The sequence below is a fragment of the Vipera berus genome (assembly GCF_964194415.1).
Source record: "Vipera berus genome assembly, chromosome: 2".
NCBI classification, from domain to species: Eukaryota; Metazoa; Chordata; class Lepidosauria; order Squamata; family Viperidae; genus Vipera; species Vipera berus.
Window position 1 is genome coordinate 43,279,966 of NC_138203.1, and position 25,220 is coordinate 43,305,185.

General features: G+C 35.1%; 1 protein-coding gene across 4 annotated transcripts in view; it reads left to right on the plus strand.

Annotated features, from left to right (window-relative positions):
- Window positions 1–25,220, plus strand: part of RHOBTB3 (Rho related BTB domain containing 3) — a 64,309-nt gene that overhangs the window by 32,399 nt on the left and 6,690 nt on the right. The window contains exons 1-10 of one of the 4 annotated variants that reach the window (XM_081320256.1): window positions 1,809–1,937; window positions 2,024–2,209; window positions 2,420–2,645; window positions 5,887–6,079; window positions 12,557–12,708; window positions 14,194–14,305; window positions 16,698–17,063; window positions 18,126–18,238; window positions 20,206–20,326; window positions 23,320–23,493. In XM_081320256.1, coding sequence (XP_081176382.1) covers window positions 2,208–2,209; window positions 2,420–2,645; window positions 5,887–6,079; window positions 12,557–12,708; window positions 14,194–14,305; window positions 16,698–17,063; window positions 18,126–18,238; window positions 20,206–20,326; window positions 23,320–23,493 — 1,459 coding nt within the window. In that variant the 5' untranslated portion in view covers window positions 1,809–1,937; window positions 2,024–2,207. Of the gene's footprint in view, window positions 1–1,808; window positions 1,938–2,002; window positions 2,210–2,419; window positions 2,646–5,886; window positions 6,080–12,556; window positions 12,709–14,193; window positions 14,306–16,697; window positions 17,064–18,125; window positions 18,239–20,205; window positions 20,327–23,319; window positions 23,494–25,220 lie in introns of those variants that run through there. The other 3 variants (XM_081320253.1, XM_081320254.1, XM_081320255.1) reach the window with 3 other exon arrangements.

The window sequence follows — 25,220 nt, forward strand, 5'->3', positions numbered from 1 at the left end:
ATTAATATTTTTAATAAAACATGCAACAAACAACCTTCATTTAATTTTATTGCTTTTAATGCCTTTTAGAAGACTAATAAGACTTTATACACTAATATTTTGGGACACTATGCAATGTGTCTTTTTTTAGTGCTGAGTTCTAACTGCATATCTTTGTTGGCTCTTTCTGTACAATACATGTAAACATACAAATATGAACTTGTGTGATTTTTTTTTAACTTCAAAGAGCATTTTCTTGTCTCTAGGAAATTACAGATCCCATTATGGTGAACAAAGATGTCTAGGTTTACTTATAACATACCCTTGCTTACAACATCAGCTAGAACAGGGCATATCATATTGTTAGCCAAGGACCCATAGGAGCCTAAGCCTCCTTAGAGCATTGACAGTTGCCCATAGCAGCTGACAAAGTTTATCAGTGTGAAATTGCCACAGTTAACTCCCAATTCCAATTGGGTTTAACGGAAAGAAAAAAAATAAAAGGACCTAAGTATTGAAATAGCGAATAAAGATATCTTTCTTTTTCTGTTGAATTCACAGGGGATATAAAGTATAATACTGATAACTGCAGGTTCTTTGCTCCATCTGAAGATATTTGTATGTGTGCCACACTTTCCAGAAACTTTTGAGAATATTTAGTGTGTAAATAGTATTTTTCCAGAATTTTTTTTACAAAAGTGGACAAAAAATAAACTTATGTACTATGGATCATCTTTAATTGGAGTTATTTTATTGTTAACATTTTTTAGAATTTCAGAAGTCCTTTCATAAAAAATACTTAATTACTCCCTTAATTCCTCATGTTATGTTTCTGTCCTGCAACAGTCAGTATACATTGCATATTCTTAGTACTTACTGGGCTGTTTTGAGTTACCAGATTTTCTCCTCTACATTTGTTTTTGTACTTTGCAACCCCAAGTCTGCCAGTATTTACCTCTTGTGCTACAGAGTGGTGCATTGGTTGCACAATGACAGTAGGTTAAATAATATATTTGCTCTATATACTATGCTAAATTCATTAAATTAAGCAAGTAATTTTCTACATAACAGATTATATTTGAGATTTTGGAAAATAAATTAATTAAAAAAGCAGGCTTTTATTGACTGTTAAAGTTACTGTAAACCTAACTTGTTTTACATTTTAAGACCAAATAGCTGTACTTTAGCAATTTGGAAAAAAATGAAATAAAGTTGCATATTTCCACCCATTTTAGCAAATTTAACTACTATACTGAAAATATAAGAAAGATCTTTTCCTTTCTATTTCATGTAAACACCAGAGTTTGTAATTGAAATACTCTCTTAGGAGTTTTGTTGACAATGATATTTCTATAATATTGTTAATTTATAGAAGTACCTAGGGCCGGGCAAACACTGTAATTAAAATGCTCATTCTTTTTCTTTTTCAAAATACATTTGGTTTTTACTGATCACGGTGAATGAGGAAATGAGGAAATCATTGCAAACTTTTTTAAATTTTAAAATTAAGTAAAAATTAATGTTAGCCTGCTAGTTGATAATAAACAGCACAATGTGAAATCTGAAAGGTTTTGTATTCCTGCTGTTTTAAAAACTGCTACTGCCTTGGGCAAGTGGAAAGAATTTTAAAATTGGGAACATTTCTTTTCTAGAATATTGACATCTCTCTTAACTTGATCTGCCTGACTTCTTGCATATGGCAACTCTGGAAGTGGATTGGCTGCCAGTGAGCTCATGGATTTATTATGCATCTTTTTTCAGCAGCAGCAATATATCACGTAGTCTCCTTCTGTTCAGTGAGATGTTACCATTTGCCAAGCTGTAGTTTATGTGTGTGCGTTTCACTTGATTGTATCAGGCTTTGCAAAAATACAGAGCGCTCTTCCTTTTGCGGATGTTAATATTCTTTGTTGGTAGTGTATACTGACGTCACGAGGCAATGGCTGAGCTTGAGGCTGGTAGTTGCTGAGTTTATGTGCTAATTTCATCTTCAGCACAGCAAGCAAGCTATTGTCACGGAGCTAACCCTCTTTCTGGCTTACAGAGACAAGATTGCTCAACAAGACATGAACGGAAACTCCCCAGAGCTCCCGCGATTTGCGACTAGGTGAATGAAACAGCCTCAGGAAATGGAGGAAGAATAAATTCAAACGGCTTTGGATTTGTAATGCCAGCAGTTTTTGTGGAGTTCCAAGGAAATTTGCTTTCGGGCTTCTGGATTTAAAATCATGTAGGTTGATTATTGTTTGTTCTTTTAGCGTTAGGCATCCACTAAAATCAAATATACCGGTATCTGTGTGTCTATGTTTATATCAGTGTGTACCGGTCTGTATATATATCTATATATAATTTGGTTTTCCTCTTTTCCTCGCCCTACATTTTCGTACTTTTGTCTCAGTAAATGTTTAATGCAACACACTGAAATGTTATTTATTTGTAGGTCTGTTCACATTGTAGCCTTTGGGAATGAAAGAGATGGATTTTCCGAGGATGATCAGCAGAAGAGTTTGATCTGGACCTATCTTGGGAGAAGTGCTTTAGTTTCAGAGACTGACAGTAATTTGTTATTAAACTCTGCCAGTTACCTTAGAAATCCTGCATTCACCGAGTATCAAGCTTGTGTGTTTGGAAATGTCAGATTGGTGATACATGACTGTCCTCTCTGGGTAAGAGAATGTGGTAAAAAGTTACAGATCAGTTTTAAACATGTCTACTCTGAAATACCTAGACTTATTTCACTGTAGTTTTATTATAATCTGGGCCAAGTGTTAAACTAGTATTCAGCTGTTAATATGTTAAATTAGATAAAAAAAGAGAGCGAATCTTTTAAGATTGCTCCCAGTTGAATATATTTTGGGGTATCTGACAAGCTTAAAATATAAAAGAAGCATTTTTATTCCTACATTGAAACAGTTTTGTGTCATATAATAAAACTCTTTTTACTGAAACCAATATTGTTTTACAATGTTAAATTTCAATTAACACCTTTTTCTAAAAGCAAATTAACTTTCAGCTTAGAATATTTATACTCTATGAATGCCAACTTATAAAAAATTAACATTTTATTTTTCTTAATTAATCATGCAAAAAATAGCTTTTAGTGATGTTTCTGGTGTTAGAAGCCTTATAAGCAACTAGGTTCATATCTATGTGAGATTTTGAGTGATTTATATGGAGGTGAATAAATAACTTGCAGTTTAAATTTTAAATACAAGAAATAAATCCCATATCTGAAATAACAGAGCTACATTTCTGTGAAAGTCTATCAGTATTGTCAGATGATGTTGGTGGTATAATCCATAGAAGTGAAATGCTGCTTATCTTAGTTATTGTTGATAGATAACATATTTTTAATAGGTTCCATCTCCTGAAACTATCTGGTGCTTGTGGACGATATTCCTTGGGTTTTAATTTTAAATAAGAAAATAATCCTTTATAATGTAAATAATATGCTTCCAATCTGTGACATAAAGAGGTTAAGAGGAATATTAGGGTGAGTGTATAACTATTTTTAGAATACCAGGACAGCACAGCAGAAGTAGTCACTACTTCCAGGGTGATCAGGAGAACTAAGAAAGTAAGCTAAACAAGAAGGATAGGTAATGAGGAAGTTCTTATCATTCTCACCACGGTGTTGTTTTTCACATTGTTGTCACAGACATTATTGAATAGTAGACTTATATAACACTACAGCATTGTACCTACTGCAATTGTCAGAGACAAAAGGATTTCTTTTAATGTGTCAGTATAGAAATTTCACTTAGGATTAGGGTTTCCTGTCTGGAGATAGGACAGGCTTAATAGCTAATTAATGCAAGAACTAGTTAAAATACTTTTGCTTGAAGAGACATGCTCAAAGCCACTTTTTCTAGCTTATTCTGATGATGACATCTAGGATCTGTATTTACTGGATCTATATTCAGCTACAATCCATTCTTTCCCTCCCCCATTCATGAAGTATGTTGTACTTGAAATATCCATAGATAACTTTGGGGAAAAATCTATTTAGTGCTCAAGACTTCTAATGGGACAGAAAAGTAACTGCAGTGCATTTGAAGGTAATAGTCTGTGCCAAGTAATTATGAAAACATGCCCTGAGTTTACATACTAACTTTGAATTCATACATTTACATGCAAACATTATAGATAATTGAAGATTATTGATCCTGGTGATCCTGTATTTTTGTCTCAAATGTGCATTTCAACTTCATTACTTACATATGTCTTATATAAGACTTCAGGAATAAACTGCATCTGAGATTAACTTTTTATTGAGGTCATTATTTGCAGCAGTTTTTAAAGTGTTCTACATACATCTAAAACAGACATCGCTTGTGGTATTTACCATGTTAATTTGTACTCAGATGGAATATTTGTTATTTTCTAATGGTTCTAGTCCCACCTTGCGATTTTTGTATGTGTATGAATAAGGATCTCCTCTGAATCTTTGAAATAGCTAGACAACATCTAGGAATATCTGTCATTAGTTGAGCAATATCTTGTATGTGTAAAAATCTAGGAATTTCAACACTAATATTTCCTAATTGATCATTTGTTAGGCTCAGAATGTGGATTGAGAAGTGTATTCATGGTGTAAAACTTCTGAATATTCATTATGTCAAACTACATTATGTCATTTCAATTTTGTTATTCCTGCTGTCTTTTCTGTCTCTTCTCTTAATATTGTTCCTGCATACCTTTTGTCTTTCTTTTCAATTCCATCTCCACTCGCAGGTTCTTTTCATACCTCTAAACCTTCTGAACTTAGCCTATGTTCTCTTTTTTCTCAGTTACTTAAACTATTGGCTAATCTAATTAAATTTTCAAATTGTGTGATTTCTGATGTCCTGCGAATTGTGATACTACAACCTAAAAAAAAAGAGCAGAAAATTCACTCATAGTAGGCCTAAGGTTTTCATCAGCTGGCAATAAGGGCATTGGGCTGACCTTTCATTTCTAAAGTAGTGAGCGTCTCAGAATGTCATGAATAAACAGTTGAACTTCAATTTCTTATAAGAATAAATGTATCATGATTCTAATCTGAACTTTAAAAGCATTATAAAGATTGTAATAAAAGGTGGAGTATCTAAGTGGTCAAAGGGTACCATGGTATTCGTACATGCTGGAAAAATGTAGGAAAACATAAGTTGGTACATTCAATATCTCAGAAAAAGTATTTCTAATTGCCCTTGTAAAATGTTTTGTTTAGTTAGCTATTTGGTCTTTAATCTTTACAAGAAAGTTGGAACAGCCTTTTAAAAAAGGAATACTGTATTTACTAGGAATTTTAGCAATTGATTTCTAATAGCTGGTATTACTGATCTTCAGAAATGAAAAACTAATGGCAGTTATTTATCCAGTAAATCCAGGTCAGGAATAAACTGCCAGTGAAGGAGATACAAGTTTTCAGTTATACCTTTTCCTTCATTTCCAGTAAGGGCAACATTTTAAAAGTCAAATGCTTCTGCTTTCAAATGTATTAGTACTGCACCAATGATCTGATATTGCTATAATTAACTAAAACTAAGTGGTAGTTTTGATGCTTGTATTTTATATATAAAATATATCCATAATTGAATATAAAGTTTATCTTAAAATTTAGACTTCTGGATTCAAAATCCTTTGCAGCCATTAACTCTGTTAGTTTCATCTAGCCATCCTATGTATACAAACCCATAACTGTAAAATTGACATATTAACATAAGGTTTGCTACAAGCAAGACATAGAAAGCAAGATGAAGTTTGAACAATTGATTCATTACAGACACCTTTACACATTTTTAATACCCCCCAAAAGGAATGTTGCATCCTAAGTTTTAGTAAACTTTCAGTTATTATACAGTTGTGTGCTCTGATCTCTTGATCAATAAAAAAGGGAATTTAGCTCCATCTTTTTGTTTTGTATAGGATATTTTTGAAAGTGACTGGTACACATCTCGGAACCTCATTGGAGAAGCAGATATCATTGTGATTAAATATTCTGTAAATGACAAGTCTTCATTTCAAGAAGTAAAAGATATTTATGCACCACTGATAAAGAAAACACTTAGTCACTGTTCAGTTCCAGTTATAATTTCTGCTGTTGGTGCAAGACAAAACGGTATGTGCTAGAAGTCATGTTATAAACAGCTGAGATATCAGTATTATGCTAAGTGTTGGATGAATCATGATGAGACAGCTTTGTTATTAGACCACTCATGATAAAGTTAGTACTTCTTAGAATTGATGAAGTGTCACTTAATACAGGGCTTTTCAACCAGTGGTACGGGTACCACCTGTGGTACATTGGCACCTGGCAGGTGGTACGTGACCATCCTAGAAAAGTGGTAGCGGGGGAGGGGAATGAGCTGAACCGGTGGCAGCACCGCACAAGTGGTCATCATCTGTTTGACAGCTAGGCGACTGGTGGTACTCGGATGTCGCCATATCCCAAAAGTGGTACAATGGGTGAAAAGGTTGAAAAACCCTGACTTAATATGCTACCAGAAAACATTTTACTTAGTTTGATTGGTTCCAGCTGAAAGAGAAAAAAATGAGAATAACTCGGAATAGTATCTTGCTATACAGGTAGTCCTTGACTTACAACATTTAGTTAATGTTCAAAGTTAACAATGGCACTGAAAAATGTGACTTAAGACCATGTTTCACACAACTGTTGCAGCATCCTCACGGTCACATGATCAGAATTCAGATGCTTGGTAACTGGTTCATATTTTGCAGTGTTCTGGGGTCATGTGACCTCTTTCTGCGACCTTCTGACAAGCAAAGTCAATGGGGAAGCCAGATTCACTTAACAACCATGTTACTAACAACTGCAGTGATTCACTTAACATTTATGGCAAGAAAAGTTGTAAAATGGGGCAAAAATTCCCTTAATGAATGTTTCACTTATCAACATGAATTTTGAGCTCAGTTGTGCTCGTAACCTGAGGACTACCTGTATGCTCATTTAAAAAACCATCTATTAGCATTAGCAATGTTCTGAGTTATGAGTTGAAGAAAGTGATTCTTTGAAAATTTGGTTGGTACAGTTATGAAGAGGCAAATTTCTCATATTGATTTTTGGGTGTACTCAAAATTTAGTTCCCAGTAAGGTATCACTTTTCCATAGAAGTACATCACAAATTACAAGTAATGATGGAAAGATGACAAAATGTACATCTTATGTCATGATGCAAAGTCTACTATATCATACTTGAATGTTTTCATCATATTTAAGTCATAGGATTTGCGGCATGATGCTATGGAATTTCATTTTCTCACTTGCCTCCTTGTGAGCACCTGTGTGCCTTTTGGAATTTGTATAGGAACAAAACTAGTAAAACTTTACTGATTCTTGAACTCATAGTAGATGAGGCATGCTAAAGAAATACATAATTTGTAATTGTGAGAATGTGTTTTGTAAGTAATGTATACTGTATATAAATTGCAGTTTACACATTGCAATAAGCCATCCACTATATTATATCCATAACAAAGCCTTTTCTTAGGGTAGGTATTATTTTTGTATTTGCCACAGCTGAGTATTAAGAATTCTGCAGCAGAAATTCTCAATCCAAACTCTTAATGCCAAAAGACCATACTAGAATACTGATTAATGTAGAGAGATTTCTTAGCAGTCTTGGTTTGGTAAGAAAAATAATTTTAATAATTTCCATGATATATTAACAGTTTGTGTGGTGTATTGAGTATTTGATCATAAAACATGTTTGGCAATTGAGCTTCTTTATAATATTATATAATGATTTTAGACAATATTTATGTGAAGTGATACAAATTGAGCTTGACTTTCTATTGGAATTGGGATCTGAATTTTGGTTGCTGAGCAGTGCGCTTGTAAAGCACAACTGTATCACTTAAAGATGGCAATTTCTGCAGTCTGAATTGGATAGTTAATCCAGTTCATGACCATTGATCAAGAAAACTGTCTTACGTCAATGGGGAAGCTGACAGGACATTGCAAGGCACAGGTCAGCAGGCAGGTAAGTGGCTACTGCTGGGTTTGGGTGGTGCATGGGGGTGCGAGGAAGAAATTGTGAGAGTTAGGGAGAATTTATAAAGGTGCATGTGAGAGGTGTCATAGGGTTGGAGAGTGAGGGGATGTATGAGACATGGATTGGGGAGGGTATGTGAGGGCTTTGGTTAGGGAGGGTATAGCATGAGTTTGGAGAGGATGTGAGGGAATCTTTGAGAGGTGCAGCAGGGGGTGGAAGGGTGCACAAGAGTGTGGCAAGGGTCCAGGTCAGGGAATGTGCAAGAGGCGAGGCATGAGTTGAAGGTGGTGCAAAATAGTACATGAGAGGGTTGGGTTGCGGAGGGGAGGAGAGGAGAGGATGCACAAGAGTGTGAGGGGTGCACAAGAGGTGTGTGTTGGGGAGGTTGTAAGATGTATATCAGAAGCATGAGTAAGATATTGGGGTATGGGTTGGGGAGGATACACAAGATATGCGAGTGCCAGTACAGCATGAGCACAGAGATGCTGGGGGGGCATTGTGTGGGTGGGGAAGATTTACCCCAACCACTTGCAGCTTTTCCTACTGTCTTCCCCACTGATTTTCTGGGGAAGTTGGCAAGGAAGGTTGTAAATGGTAATCATGTGATTGCAGGGTGCTACAACTGGTTGTGTCAACTGGTTGCCAAGCACCCAGATTGTGATTATGTGATTATGGAGGTGCTGGGATGCCAGACTTAATCTTACCTCATTTTTGATCAGGAAATTTCCTTAATAGATTATGGGAATGCTGTAGTCATTACATATACCTTGACTTCAACAGAGCAATTCAAAACAAGTTGTTTAGCAATATAGTTACGTATGGCTATACTTTTGGTTCAAAATTGTACTCAGGGAATGCTCATTGGTGCTACATCATACTGGAGTGTAGTATTGAGCAGGTGGTATAAGGATCAATCCTAGATCTGATATCTTCAATATTTTTCTCAGTAACTTAGTTTAAGGGAAGGAATCCTTATCAGATTTATAGATGCCACAAAATTAGCTGGGATAGCTAAAACATTAGCAACACTGAAAGTTATCAAAATAGGTTAGAAAACTAGGCTGAAAGTAATGTAATGAACTTTAACAGAGACAAGTACAAAGTTCTTAGGAAGGAAATGTCAAATGTGCAGTAGAGGATGAAGCATGTATGTACTGTATTTATGAGAAAGCAGTGTAATGGGGATGTAAAGAAAGTAAATGCAATTTTAGATTGCATCAGCAGAAGTATAATGTCTAAATAATGCAGTCTTTCCATTTTATTTTGCTTTAGTCAGACCAACCTCATGTTGCTCTCAGTTCTGAACGCTGCACTTAGAAGAAAAATTCAGAGAAATTGTAACTAGTTAAGAGAAGGATATTGAGGATGATCAGGGAGTATGAAGTATTATAAAGACAGTTCTAAGGAGCTGGGTATATTTAGTCTTTTTTAAGATGATAGGGAGGATATAATCTCCAAATATAAGATAAGTGGTAGTCTCCCTTTTGTTGAGTGTGTTAGGTGGAGGCTAGTTAACTAATTGCTTGGGGGTGTTTTCATCTGGATTACAGGACTGAATTTGACTTGGATGGATTTGACTGCTTAAATAGTACCCTCAAATTTTGCAATTTGGGATTTCAAACTTCAAGTGAAAATGTTTCTCCAAAGTTCTTTTGTTTCATAATAAGGGCATGCTTTTTATTATATTGCTGTATATTGTAGCTATAGTAGTTTAGCCTTACAATCCATGAATTCTTAAATTTGATCGGCTTCTATGTTTTGCAGAGCATTTTTAGGTGGAGAAGAAAAAAAACACTTTCAGATTTGGAAAAAAACACACCTGTTTTGCTCTTTGATGAAGTTGTATTGACAGTGCAAAGAAAAATAGCAAATAGTACTAGAGTCATATTACAAATAAAAAGACAGTATGGTGAATAGTAACATTATTTATGTTTACTTTTCAGCATTTGTTACCAAGAATATCATATATCAGTGGTGTCAAACTCGCAACGTCATGTGTCACGACGTATCACAACATTTTTGCCATTGCTGGCAAGGGGTAGGCATGGTTTCACTATGATGCATCCAGCCTGCAGGCTGGCAGTTTGACACCCCTGTCATATATAATATAATGGTGTGTTGTGCTTTGTAATAAATATGGATATGTAGACTACATCACTTGATACCTCCTTAAATCAGCTGCATCTTTTCTTGGATTCACACAGTGGCTTTGCAATATGAATCTGAATTGAAATTGGAATGCTGACAGAGTGCAGTTAAGTGCCTTGAGAAGGACTCACTTTCTTAACTCCAAATTTTCCTGGAGTTGTACAGGTATCTTGCAAGCTCAGGAAAAGACATAGCTTCTTTAAGGAAGTATCAGCAGATATACACACTGTTGGCAACATGAAAGTATCTTTTTAGCTCAGGTTTCAATTGCAACACATCCCTAATTTAACTTATTTTAATGTTGATGGCTATCTTCACTTATTTAATATCTGATTTAGAATGAAAATTTACTATGAAGTAAATATTAATCATCATGCATGGCATCACTAGCACTTCTGAAGAATAACAATGTGTATGTGCAAATAGGTGGATTTATAGAGATTGCTATAAATATTGTTTAGATTGTTGTTGTTCTATAAGGACATAATTTATTTAGAATTGTTGATAATTGAAATAATTGGTTATTATAATATGATTTACCACTGTTAACAGATGAGATTTTTTTCCTTTTGTTTGAAGGATTATCAAGTGGAATTCATTTGCAGTTTATTAGTCAGTGGATACAAAGCTAATTTTGAGTGTACTGTGAAGAGGTGTGTACAATTATACATTTTAAAAAGCATTTAAGTTAACCTTAAGTCTTAGTAATTTTATGGATACACTCCCACACACACATGAATAATTGCTTGTTCACCTATAAGAATATCTTTTTTGCAGAGATTATTCAGTCTGCAAGGTTTATTGACTGCCTAGCAATAAATATTGAATACGCTTGTAATATTATATTAACCATAATACCTTTGCTGAGTCATAGCTTTCAGTTTAGAATTCACCTTATTGTGTTTGATAGCCTATTGCCTGTGGTGCCGAACCTATGGCACATGTGCCACAAGTGGCATGCAGAGCCCTCTCTGTGGGCATGCGCGCCGTCACCCCAGTCCTAGGCCTTCAGCTGCGTTTTATAAAACCTTTTCGCTTTAGGCCTCCGCTGCCGTGTGCAAAAAAAAAAAAGTTCAATTAATCAATTTCAACTTCTCGCAGGAAAAAAAAAGATCTCGCAAAGTTGAAATTGATTGATTGAACTTTTTAGTCCCACCCAATCTGCTGTTACCACCGCAGCCAAACCCACCCAATGGGCCATGCCCACCCAGCACCTGACGACACATAAATGGGTTTTGGGCTGCAGTTTGGGCACTTGGTCTCTAAAAGGTTTGCCATATTCACTCATGACTGTAATTCATTTAATTGAAAAAGATGCTTATTTCTGTGTGACACAGGTAATCTTTCTGTAAAATGAATTGTGTTTTTTTAAAAAAGAAACAAGAACTGTCAATATTAATAATAAACCAGTAGAATACTAGTTGCATGTATTGATACTTAGGTATTTTTATTTTGTTATTCTTTAGGTTATACAGTAATCCTGTTTGAATTTAATTGAACAAGAAAATTTTTGTCTGTCTGTCTGTCTATCTATCTCTCATTTATATGGCTGCCTATCTCATAAGAATGATTCTGGGATGTGTACAACAATCAGCTACAGTGATGGAGCTATCATAAGATTTCACTGATATCCTAGGACCCCAGTTCTGTTGACAATTAGCTAATAAGCAGTTGTTACACTCCTTAGTATCACTGATGATGTTACCTAGTTTGGTTAATGAAGTGTCTGCAAGAAAATAACCAAGGTTGGAGAGCACCAAGGATCCCTCATTTCAACCCCAAGCTGCACCTATTGTCTTTGTCAGTAATACAACTCTCTGTGAATCTCTGAGAGGCTTGAATTCCCCAGTTTGGGGAATTACAGAGGGCTCTGGAAAAGAAAACAAAAACTGTTGCAGAAGCGAAATTTTATTTAGCATATTCTAAATATATCTCTTAAAATAGACTTAATCTGTTATAACAATATATAGTTAAATAGTACCTATGATGGTTTCACTAATTGTTTATTAAATTGTTGCCAAATACAAGTAATTATTATATTCAGTTTGAAGTAATCCAAAAAGGAGATCAAGGAATGAGCTTTCTGTCTCTTACAGTTTTTCCCCCCTACAGTATAAGAACAGTAATTTTAGTATAGTAAATTATATTTGTATTTAGGTGGGAAGTAATTCAGCATCATAAAAAACTTTGATGCAATTGTTTTTCAGATAAATCTAAGGATGAAGAATTTAAAATATATATAGAGAAAAGTAATATCTAATAATAAAACTTCAAGTTAAAATATATAATTATAAAAATATAATTCTTCTCCAAGTATGGTCTTTATGGCTATAATACTCTATGATTTAATGCATAACTAACATAGTAGAGTTTAGAATAATTAAAAAAGAACCAGTTTATTTAAACTATTTTGCATGAATTGTTTGTTTTCACAGAAGTCCCCTGCACTTGTCCTTTGTGTATCTCAGACAGAGGTAGCTGTGTTACAGCTTCTGAAGGAATTCAGCTTGCTAAAGAACTAGGAGCCACTTACTTGGAACTGCATAGCCTCAATGATTTTTACATAGGAAAATATTTTGGTGGGGTGGTAAGTATAATACGTTAAGATGCAAACTCTTTTACTTTTTTCTTTTGAGTTTGCAAAATTCAGATGTTTTGTGGGAAGAATTGTGAAGCTACATGACACAAAATCAGGGCCCATGCTTTGATATAATTGGATAAGTCAGTCTTCTGCAAATTGGCATCCTTCAGATACATTTGGATTGAAACTTTCAGAATTCTCAGCCAACATGATTTTTGCTGAAAAGTGCACTCCTACTACCGTAGAAGGTCAATAATTTGGGGAGAGCTGATTTAAAATTTTATTACTTTGGTTTATGTAAACTATTTTTATAACTATACATTTGGTAATGGAAATGTGATTGGTATTTTTTTCTCAGTACGCTGCAGAATCTTATAGAAAGAGAGAGTGATAGTCATCTGATAGAAGTCAGTGTAGACATTCTAGCCATGGTTGTTATATTTAATATTCTAAAATACATTTTTTAAAGAATTGCAACATTTCTAAGTGCTGGTAAAATAAAAATGAAATGGTTTTTATTGCCACTTTTTAAAAATATATCTCTTATAATGTTATATAACTATTATTGCATTTATATCTTACACAAAAATTCTGTGAAGTAGTAAACACTATGTGAAAACTTGTACTCTGAGGATAAGCATATTAATACCCTACTTGCACTAGTCTTGGTATTATCTTTCCTTACAAACTGCAATGTTTAATTATTCCTAGTTCTGCCACAAGTCTAAATAAATAATAATATGGGTTTAATCACACATGTGAGTTTGGATCGTTAACTCTATCTTATATAAATGTTTATATAACTTTTATAAAATTATAATTTTATATAAATTACTTATTTTGTTATGATGAGCTTTTAATATTTTATTATAGTGGTCCTAGAAAGTTGTGTTATTAAATCAGGAAGGAAAAGTAGACCTTATATCATATATCATTCTGCCTATTTGTTGCAGTGAAAGGTGATGGCAGCATGGACGGTCACCTCAGGAACTGTGAACACTTGGTGTTTTGTCTCTTGATCTCTCAGATGTACAACCTTCAATGGCAATTCTAGCTGGGTATTTATGTGATTTCACAGAAAATGAAATTACATGATTTGGTCCAGGAATCAGGATTTTCCCTTCATTTTTGCTCCATCATACTTGACACTATGAAAAAGCACTTTCTAACCCTTTTAGTACTGTACAGCAGGGGTGTCAAACTGCTGGCCCATGGGCCGGATGCATCACCCCAAAACCACACCCACTCCATTGCTGGCAATGGGAAAAAAGTCACGATGCATCGTGACACGTCACGTGATGTCGCGAGTTTGACACCAGTGCTCTACAGTCAGCTGCATTTTTGTAACAAATATATAATCTTGTTAGATTACTTTCTGCTGGCTTTACTTTGTGAGAATTAAACAGTTTTTCAGCAGGATTGCAAACTATATATTCAGAGTATTTATGTAGGAAAGTTTAGATTAACAACATGTGTTTTGTTTGATTTTAGCTGGAGTATTTTATGATACAAAGCTTGAATCAGAAATCATCTGAAAAAATGAAGAAAAGGAAGAAAAGCCATAAATGTCATGGAGTTAAGCCACCTCAGCTTGATCAGCCAGGTGCCTTCCAATGTCTGTTGCAGTGGATTGTATAATATTACTTGCAGAACTCATGAAATTAGAATTTAAAATTGTATTTCCTAATGGAATCGCCAACCTTTCTGGGCCAGGGATAGGGTGTCATGGACAATGCAGCATTTCGAAATGACTTTCATGAGAGGAGCTCATTCTTAAAATGATTGTGGTCATGAATATAATTTCTCATAAAATATTACATTCTCAGGAACAAGAAGTTGTAAGTTGAGATTACCTGTAAGGTTAGTCCTTTCCTTCTTTTTTTCTTGAAGATAGGCAGGAGTGTGTTAAAACAAAATACTGGTCTCTAGTCATATACCAGAAGAATTCAAAACAAAAAAATGGTAACAAGATGGAAACTAGAACATCCATTTGAATGCTTTTGGTTGTTTTTTAAATAATAGTATTGTACAGAGTCTTTATCAGTGTGTAGATACTTGTGTCTGGATATGGGCATGTTTTCCATCAATTACATAGGGCATAATGTTCTCTGATTATATAAAATACAGGAAGAAGTTGATGTAGAATTATCAGGTTCAGATAATTCTGACAGAAATTTAGTATGATGTAAAGTATTGGCGAATTATGAGCAGATAATTATTATTTTATGTTTCATTCCCCAATGTAAATTGGACATCTCAAAATGCTTTTTATTTTTTTAGGGTAAACATAGAGTGTCAGATTACAAAATTGCAAAACAATAAATTGGTATTATACACACACACACACACACACACACACATATATATATGTATGTATATATGTATATGTATGTATGCATGCGTATGTATGTATGTATATATAGGTAGGATGAGAAGCAAAACGTCTTCAAGGAAAAACAAACTCCAGTTTCCTTTTGAAAAAGTACTTTGGGACAACCATGACTTGGGTGACCGAGAATCTCCATAGACCTTCAGATCAGTTTGTTCAAGTCAGTCCTGGCAACTGTCTGTACTAGATTCTTTAAAATTAAGATCTCTTAGATTAGAAAAATCGCTTAGATTTTTCCTTTCATACAGGATTGAGCAACCCTTTTGTGCCTGGTAGGAGCATAGATTATAGTGGGTGAAATAATGAGGCAAACTGAGCAGAGTCATGTCACATACATGGGAAGGTCTGTTTTAGGGCTGACAATGACAGCTCTGCTGACAGAGAAGTTTCTGAAAGGTGCAGAAAAAGGGGGTGATAATTATGTTGCCCTGGTGCCCAACCTCCATTTGTGATTTCAGTTCTTCAACTGCCTCTTCTTCATGTGAACAATGGTGGCAACTTTAGTTTTTTCTTCTTCTCCAGATAGCATCTTAGCTCTTTTTATTTTAAGAACTGTTAGTATTCTTAAAACTGTTAGAAGATATTCAATCAGAAAGAAAGAAAACCTTGAGCAACTTTGCTGCCCTTGTAAATTAAATCATCTTTAATTCAGCAAAAATGTCTGTTGCGTTATTCAGAGTACAAACACTCTTTATACTCTGAATATAATACCAATATGAAAACCTAGATTTGAAATGCAATTGTTGCATATGGAGTGAAATTATGTTCTTAATAGCAAATCTGAACTATACTGCAGTTTTGTGCTGGAAATGCTTTTTAATGCTATTGCCTATGAGGATTTAACTTTTGGGTAAACTTCTTCAAGATTTTAGGATAAATGTAGTTGGAGTACAAATTTGTAATAAGCTACCAGTGTCTGGGCAACAGCTCCTCATAGCTTGCCGAATGCTCTAGTAGCTAATGGATTTCCCCCCCCCCCCCGACTTTTCTCTGCTGCTATTTCCATCTTCCCTCACCTTAATTATAATTTTAGTCTGATGCTGAACAACCAGTTCTTTTACAGAGTTCGTTTCTGGCCAAGTTGATTTTTTTTTGCTTCAATTATTACATTTTTATCTAGTAACTTCAAAAGTAGTCTAAGAACATGTCTTTATTATAATAAACCACTAATCCAAATATTATGAAATAATTCACAATTCTTCCATATTTGAAATTATTATGAAATTTCAACAAATATGTAGTTCTGTATTTTTGTAGCTGGATATTTGAAGTTTCCTATCTAGCAGCAGAACTGTCTTACTAAAAAATTCTTCATAAAGCTCTTTTTTATGAGACAAAGTAAGTTGTATAACATACAGCCACATTTTAATTTAGTGTTTATATGAAATCAGCCAGTCTGATGAGTTTTAGTTTCTCCTGCAAATATGTTAAATGGGAAGGTGGACAAATGATAAAAGCACCCTGTTCCAAGACAAGACAAATCATGTGGATTATCATATTTTATGTAGGTAAGGATAGAGTTTCAATTGTGATAATCTTATGAACAATGATTTTATGAGCAGTTTATTATTATTTTTCTAATTATGCTCTCTCTTTTTTTTTTTAGAAAAAATGCCTATCTTAAAAGGCGAAGCCTCACATTATGACTCTGATTTACATAACTTGTTGTTCTGCTGCCAGTGTGTTGATGTGATATTTTACTCTGAAGACTTGAAGGAGGTAGCAAAAGCACACAGGATTGTTTTATGCTCTATTAGCCATGTCTTCATGTTACTTTTTAATGTGAAGAACCCAACTGACATTCAGGATTCTTCTATCATTAGAACTGCTCAGTCTCTCTTTGCAGCCACTCAGGAAACTCTGTTTCCCATATTAAAACATGGCACATCATGTGGTTCACCAGTAAGAGTCATTGTTAAAGACTCATTCTTCTGCTCTTGTTTGACAGATATTCTGCACTTCATTTATTCAGGTATCCTCTCACAATAGTTCCAGCTGTTTATTGTCTGTTAACAAGGAAGAGGTTACTTACTGCAAGGAAACTACATATTATTTTATTAATATGGAAGCCTATGTATTTTGAGTTAGCGTATACTTTGGCAATATCACTTCAGAGTACAAGTAGAGACATGTGCCTAGTCCATCAAACTATTCCAGAGAAGCCCATTTTAAAAAAGAAATAGTAGATATGCTGTGCCCTGATATTCTTATAAAAAGGCTCCTTTACCATAGGGTTGCTTCTGTAAGCACATGGATCGCCCACCAACGTCCACTTACGTGCTTATTAGATTTATTCCCTAAGTGGGGAGCCCATGTTTTCCATTAGGTGTGTATGCATCAGAAGAAGAGTATGGGAATGCAAAAGAATTTGATATTGAAGATACCTGGATACACACGTGAGGATAAGTTTTTTCAATGTAAGTTGCTTCAGAACAAAAATATTTGCTCTCTACTGCCAAATCCAGAAAGGAGATTTATAACCATGCCGGACCCCAGCCATCTGAATGCCGGTCATATTATAGAGAACTTTCAGCAGACTTTGAGGAATATCACATAGTATTTTCTATTTTCCTTGATCATTTAAAAGTCAGTAGGCAACCCATGACCTGTTGGGTGATCATACTGGTATTTCCTTACCAGATTCCTCAATGCCTTCAACAGTGGTAGATGTTCTAATGTACTGAAAAGTTCTTATAAATTCAGAGAGCTATTCAGAGATACATCTGCCTTGAAAGTTTCATGTTGAACTGTATGGCATAATCAAACATAATTGCTGCTTCCGAAAAAATGATAGAAGTGTGGCTGTGCCCTCTGACACAATATCAGTGAAATTTCTATGGGTGAATGGGTAAAATTTGCCTTTTATTAGATTTGGTGAAAATGCAGTGGAATCTATAAAAGTTAAGTACTGTTTGCAACCGAGCTACAATATTTAAGGGAGTCATACGCACATCAGATTGGTAATAAAGATACCTTGTGCTAAAAGTGTAATGTCCTGTATGCCATTTTAATAGTATTTGTTTCATATCTTTAGGTGCTTTCCAATGGGACCTATTGGAAGAGCATGTTAAAAAGAAACTGAAGAATCCTGGAAATGTTGAGCTTGTTCTTGACAGAGTAAAATGTATCTTGAAAATTCCAGGAAAGGCAAGTTGAAATCTTACCTTTATTATAAGAAAAGATGCAAAGAGATCTATTTTTTATCCCTCAAACAAGAGGCTTATACTTATTTAGAAAAAGTATTAATATTTATAATAAAAAGCACTGTTAAGATTCTTAAAAGCAAATTAAAAATTTAGAGATTTGCATAGATCATGGTAAACAGTAGTTTTTAATGGGGAGAAGTATTTGCTAAATAAGGAAGGATCTTTTATTATGTTTCCTGAATACTGGAACAGAAGTATAAATCCATAAAGCTTTTGTAAGTGCACTCATGTTAACTTAATGTGAAAAAGAAAGAATATGATTTTTGAAATAACCATCAGTAAGATGTGCCAAAGGTTTTGGTATCACTTCTCTTTTTCTCAAATAATTCCAATTTGCTGTGACATAAGTTGAGACTAATACAAATGGCACCCTTTTGTTTATTCCATAAATAGAAGAGACACTTTTGATGTATAAGTTAATATATTATTGTAAATAATAAAACCAATTAAAATAGTATGGACAGAACTATTGATATATTTAACCTAATATTTTGTGGCATACTCTTTTGAGGAAATCTGATATTATTAATATTAATATATTAGTAACAATATGTTAAGTCATACATCAAAAATGTCTGTCATATGGACTACGGAATACAGCATAATAGAAGAAAAAATATGAAAAATGAAATATAAATTTGGTTTGATAAAATACTGAACAAAGTAAGGTGGGATGAGATTGTAAACACGTCTAGTCATTATTGCTAAAAATTACAATTTGGTTTGAGAGAGAGAATTGTGTTGATTGAAAGAGTGGAAAACTCCAATTAAAGCATGGGTGTTATAACATTATTAACTAAATTCTTCCCTATAAGTCAAATACTTCTATATTTTTCATTTTCCAAGGGAGATAGGATTTTTGGAAGAAGCACACTTTACAGAAACAATATTACTATAGTAAAGACTTTTCTCACAGCTGCCTTTCTACAGTTCCCTTGTGTTATCTTTTAGGACTTGGGCTCTGCTTGTTTGTGGTGTACTAAAGCTTTCTATTGTTAGTAATGATTTGCACTCTTTTTTTCTCTCGCCTTGCATTTCTCAGCATTAATTATACCCTTCACCAATTGGTCTCAAGCCTACTTGTAAATTCCATCACTTCAGTTGGTGCCTTTTTTATTACATTTCCTGCCCAGCTCCGTGCTCAGTTTGTTGGCAGCATTCCTTTAAATTCATAGGCTTCATTGAATTTGTTTCATTAGCCTCTATGTCTGGTAAGAGTCCAGCATTCAATCGTTTTTTTCAGGGACATCTTTTTATGAAGTTAGATTTCCAATTCCCTGGATTTTCATTTAGGAATATGTACAAACACCTTGCCTGGTAAGCTTCTGCCTACAGCACTCTTTCTCCATTGGAAGGTTGATTCTTGCAATGGATATTATATCATAATTGTCCACTGAGGTTGTGCCTCCCATGATTTACAGACAAAAATATGATAATAGAAAAATTATAAAGGAAGTTCTAGATATCAAGAGCTATAGAGGTGATATTTATAAAACAGTGAATTGGAATAACTTGCCTCCAGAAGTTGTGAATGGAAGTTTTTAAGAATTTGGACAAACTTTTGTCTGAAATGGTATAGGGCAGGGGTGTCAAACTGCCGGCCGTGGACCGGATGCATCATGGTGAAACCGCGCCCATCCCATTGCCAGCAATGGAAAAAAAGTTGCAAGACATCGCGACACGTCACATGACACTGCGAGTTTGACAACTCTGGTACAGGGTTTCCTGCCTAAGGAGAGGGTTGGACTAGAAGACCTTCAATGTCCCTTCCAACTCTGTTATTCTATTCTAAGGACCAAAGATAAAATTGATTTCAGTTGGTATAATAGCACTAGCATAGCTAGAAAAAAATTAAAAACTTCAAGTTAAAAAAAACTCTATGTATTTAACCATCTTCTTATTCTGCAGGTTAACAGTTCCCAAAATTATAGAACTTATTTGTCAAAAAGACCGCTACATTTATGTAACAGCTCTCTCAGACTTTTCTTTAACACAACGGTGTTAGCTGATGTCATGTTCAAAATACAAGGTATGAGATAAAGTATCACTGTTTTTTTTCATATTTTCTTTAAATAATACAAAATAATGGTAACATATCTCCTGAACCTTTAAGACAACATTTTCTTGACTTAATGAGGAAACAATATTAACATAAAAATGAAAAACTAATCCTTTCCTTTCACTAGAGGACCAGCTGGGCGATCTTGAGCAAGTCAGTGTCTTTCAGTCCTGGGAAGGAAGCAATGGCAAAAACAAAACAAAACATCCCACCTGGCCAAGAAAACTGCAGGGACTAAGTCCAGGCAATTGCCAGGAGTCCAACACTGCCTCAAAACTAGTATATAAAAAAATTAAAAATCTTGCAAAGCTGAGTACTTAATTGAAAAACCACATCTTTTTCCTTGGGTAAAGATTTTTGTACTACTTTGTTGTGTTTCCAATCAAAGATCTGAGGGGAAGGGAACCCTGTGCATCATTACCTCTTCATTGACTTTAGTGACACTTAAACACATTGTAGGCAAAAATTCTGCCTTTAGCTGTTTTTGTGCATAAACATAAATGACTAATAAAACGGCTTTTATTGATTTTAAATTATTTAATTAAATGATGCTTGGTAAAACAAAAAGTATTAGATTTTCTGAATCTGTGAAATAGGCTTATGTGTCCAAAGAAATTATTTTCTAGATATCACTTTATTATGAAAAGAATCCACAAGCTAAACTGAAAACAAACAGGTCTTTGAAATGCAGCAACATAACTTGGCAATAGAAACAGTTTGCTTTTGAATGTTAATCTTTGGACATTTTGTGTAGGAAGTGGAGGAACAATGGGTGTCATTGCTTGTTTCAAAATTCCAAAGAGAAATAAAGTGATATGAACCAAAGTGCCATGGTTCACAAAAACAATGAAAACAATTATTCATTTGTATGTTAAAGAAATTCCTCTTTAAAGAAATTAAAAAGGGAGTCTCTCTTTTAATATATCTTAAGAATGTGTAGAGAATAAGGAAGATGACAGAAATAGGCAAGAACTGCTATCTAGGCAAATGAAACATTTTAAAGCCCTGAGACACATGATAAAAAGTGATTCAAGCAGACATCTCCCTGATTCACTTGAGTATAAGAAGTGGGGAGGGGGAGTGAGGGAAGGGTCAGCACAATCAAACTTATAAGATTCTGTTATTATAGTTAATCTCAATAAACATAATTTAGTCTTTCTATGCAGTTGACTTCCTGGTTTGTTCTACCTTGTGGGGCTGATAGAATGTAGTGCACAAATTAATGAAAACTGCATATTTTTTATGATGACTGAATTGTTGCCAAAAAAATATGTGCTGGCCCGCTCCCCCCACCCTTGTATGGCCAGAGTTCTACAGGTGTTTATTCAACCCCTCCCAAACAGGTCCTCAGAAAGCACCCCTGTGCACAGGTCCAGATTCCAAGCTTAGTATAGCAAGAGTCACTGGGTAACCGAGTCCAATGGGCACACACAAAGTCCAGGAAAGCAGTCCACAAGTCAAACAGGACACATGGCATGAGCACACAAGGCACAGAACTGGGCCTCAGGACAGGATTAAGTAGGCAACACCTCCTCATGAGTAGTCTAGCTGACTGACACTGTACATGTCTCCTCGCTGCTCTATCTGTCCTTGGATCCGGAGGAGGTGTGAACTCCACCTCCTTCTCATTGCTAATGGGTGGCCGTTGCTCCCAGGCCTGCCTGGAGCCTCCTGGCCAACTTGCTTCAGCTGTAATCAACCCAGTTGAGGCTGCTCCATTAGGCTAGCATTCTATGAGCCCCAATCTTGACCAATACTTGGCTCCACACTTTCCTCTGCAGACTCAAACTTGCCCTCCTCCTCTGAACTGACATCTGGAGAGGGGTCTGTGGGTGGGGGTGGATCCATGACAATATATTAGTTCCAGAACCATTTTAATGATAAGGTTCAGCTGAATATGTGAAGGGATAATTAGGAGTACTTTTATGGATATGCAAAATATTGTTCTGTTCTTGATGAATAAATGATGATGGCTCTTAAGTAGTCATTAGCAAGTACCATGCATGAATATGCTTATAAATAAATACCTTGCCAGAATATATTGCTGCAGAATAATGCATTAAAAATAGGAAATGTTAAAAGGTTTTTTTTCTTAACAGTAGATCAAATGTCTAAGTGCTTTTTGGCAACTTCATTTTCAAAGAAATAGTCTGCTTAATTGGAGCTTTCCATTACACCTGCAAAATAAATGTCTTTCAGTCTATTCTTTATTTCCTTTTAAAGAAAGAGGTAGAATTTTTGTTGGGCACTATTGCTGTGTTAATTAATGGGAACAGACCTTTCCAAAACCAATTTGTTTTTGCAATACAGTACAAATCTTGGATCTGAGACACGAACAGGAGCAGTATTATTTAGGAATGGATTTTGAACCATAGTATGATTTATTTTTAAGTATGTTTACTAAAATCCCACCAAATTGAATAAGAATCACTCAATTAACATGTAGAAGATATTAATTTCATATATATTAAAGGCAGTTGGAATAGATTCACAAATCAGAATATTTTATGCTAAACAGATGGTGGATACAGATTCCATTAAATCTAAATTCCTATATATATATATTTATCTAGGATAAATTGAAACTTACAGTATATGATTTCTGTGTTAATAAAAACAATCCAAAATATCTTCTTGAGATGTTTTAGAAATGTAATACCCAGATTTCGCAGTCAGCAGAGCATGGGACCTGCTGGCTTGAAATTTGCAGTCCCAAAATAGCTGGAGTCTATGATATTTGGGGAGGCAATTACGTACTACCATAAATCAAGTTTAACTATACATTTATTCTCGTTCTGAGTTGAAGTGCAATGCCTTCCTTGAAATATTGATGCTTGAACAATCTTGCCATTTATAAATATTTTGCAGCGGAAACATTTATAATTAATAATTATAAATTATTATTATTTCTTACCATGCCTGACTCACATGGTTCTGTTTTCATTCTATCTCTTTCCTTGTAGGTGCTACAGTACCAGCTCACAAAGCAGTCCTGGTGGCTCGCTGTGAAGTAATGGCTGCTATGTTTAGTGGCAACTATATTGAATCAAATAGTTTCTTGGTTCCAGTTTATGGAATTTCCAAAGATACATTTCTGTCTTTTTTAGAGTATCTATACACAGACTCCTGTTGTCCAGGTATGTAAATATTAAATTACAGTGGGCGTCATTTTGAATAGCATTAAATACTGTGAAAGCCAAAAAAGGAATTTTGGACTGAAAGTCTTGGCTTTTCAGATATATTGATTTTTGCATTTGGATATAAATAACTTGGAACGTTATGTTGTTACCTTTGATTAAATGATGGTAAAATATCTCAGCAAAATATTAACAACATTAGTCAGAAATAGATGCTTCTTTAAGCTTGATTCTGTTTATTCTAAAATGAGATTCCTAAAAGTCTGAATCGTTGTTGTTAGTTGCCAAGTTGTGTCTGACCAATGGCAACCCCATGGATAACGTTCCTCCAGGTTTTCCTGTCCTCTACCATCTTCTGGAGTCCATTTAGGCTCACGCCTACTACTTCAGTGACTCCATCCAGCCACCTCATTCTCTGTCGTCCCCTTCTCTTGCCCTCAACCTTTCCCAGCATTAGGCTCTTCTCCAATGAGTTCTTCCTTCTCATTAGGTGGCCAAAGTATTTGAGTTTCAACTTCAGGATCTTGCCTTCTAAAGAGCAGTCAGGGTTGATCTCCTCTAGGACTGACCGGTTTGATTGCCTTGCAGTCCAAGGGACTCGCAGGAGTCTTCTCCAGCACCACAGTTCAAAGGCCTCAATTCTTTGGCAGTCAGCCTTTCTTATGGTCCAACTTTCACAGCCATACTGTCAAGTTTCCGACGTATGGGCTTTTCAAGTGACTCTGCTAACATCTAATGTTATTGCTTGACAAATACATTGCAACTTGGAAGACCATAGCCTTGACTATATGTACTTTTGTTGGCAGGGTGATGTCTCTGCTTTTTAGTGTGCTGTCTAGATTTGCCATGGCTTTTCTCCCCAGGAGCAAGTGTCTTTTAATTTCTTGGCTGCAGTCCCCGTCTGCGGTGATCTTGGAACCAAGGAAAATAAAATCTGTCACTACCTCCATTTCTTCCCCATCTATTTGCCAAGAATTGAGAGGGCCGGATGCCATGATGTTGGTTTTCTTAATCTTAAGTTTCAATCCAACGTTTGTTCTCTCCTTCTTCACCCATAACAAGAAGCTCTTTAGTTCCTCTTCACTTTCTGCCATTAGAGTGGTATCATCTGCATATCTTAGGTTGTTGATATTTCTCCCGGCAATCTTAATTCCAACTTTTGATTCATCTATCCCTGCCTTTCTCATGATGTGCTCTGCATATAAGTTAAACAGGCAAGGCGACAGTATATAGCCTTGCCAGACTCCTTTCCCAATTTTGAACGAAACAGTGGTTCCGTCTCCAGTTCTCACTGTTGCTTCTTGACCCACATATAGGTTTCTCAAGAGACAAATAAGATGGTCTGGTACACCCATCTCTTTAAGAACTTGCCACAGTTTGTTGTGATCCACACAATCAAATGCTTTACCATAGTCAATGAAGCAGAAGTAGATGTTTTTCTGGAACTCCCTAGCTTTCTCCACGATCCAGCGTATGTTGGCAATTTGATCTCTAGTTCCTCTGCCTCTTCGAAATCCTCCCTGTACTTCTGGTAGTTCTTGATCCACATACTGCTGGAGTCTAGCTTGTAGGATTTTAAGCATAACTTTACTAGCACATTAAATGAGTACAATGGTGCGATAGTTTGAACATTCTCTGGCACTGCCTTTCTTTGGAATTGGAATGTAAACTGATCATTTCCAATCTTGTGGCCACTGTTGAGTTTTCCAAATTTCCTGGCAAATTGA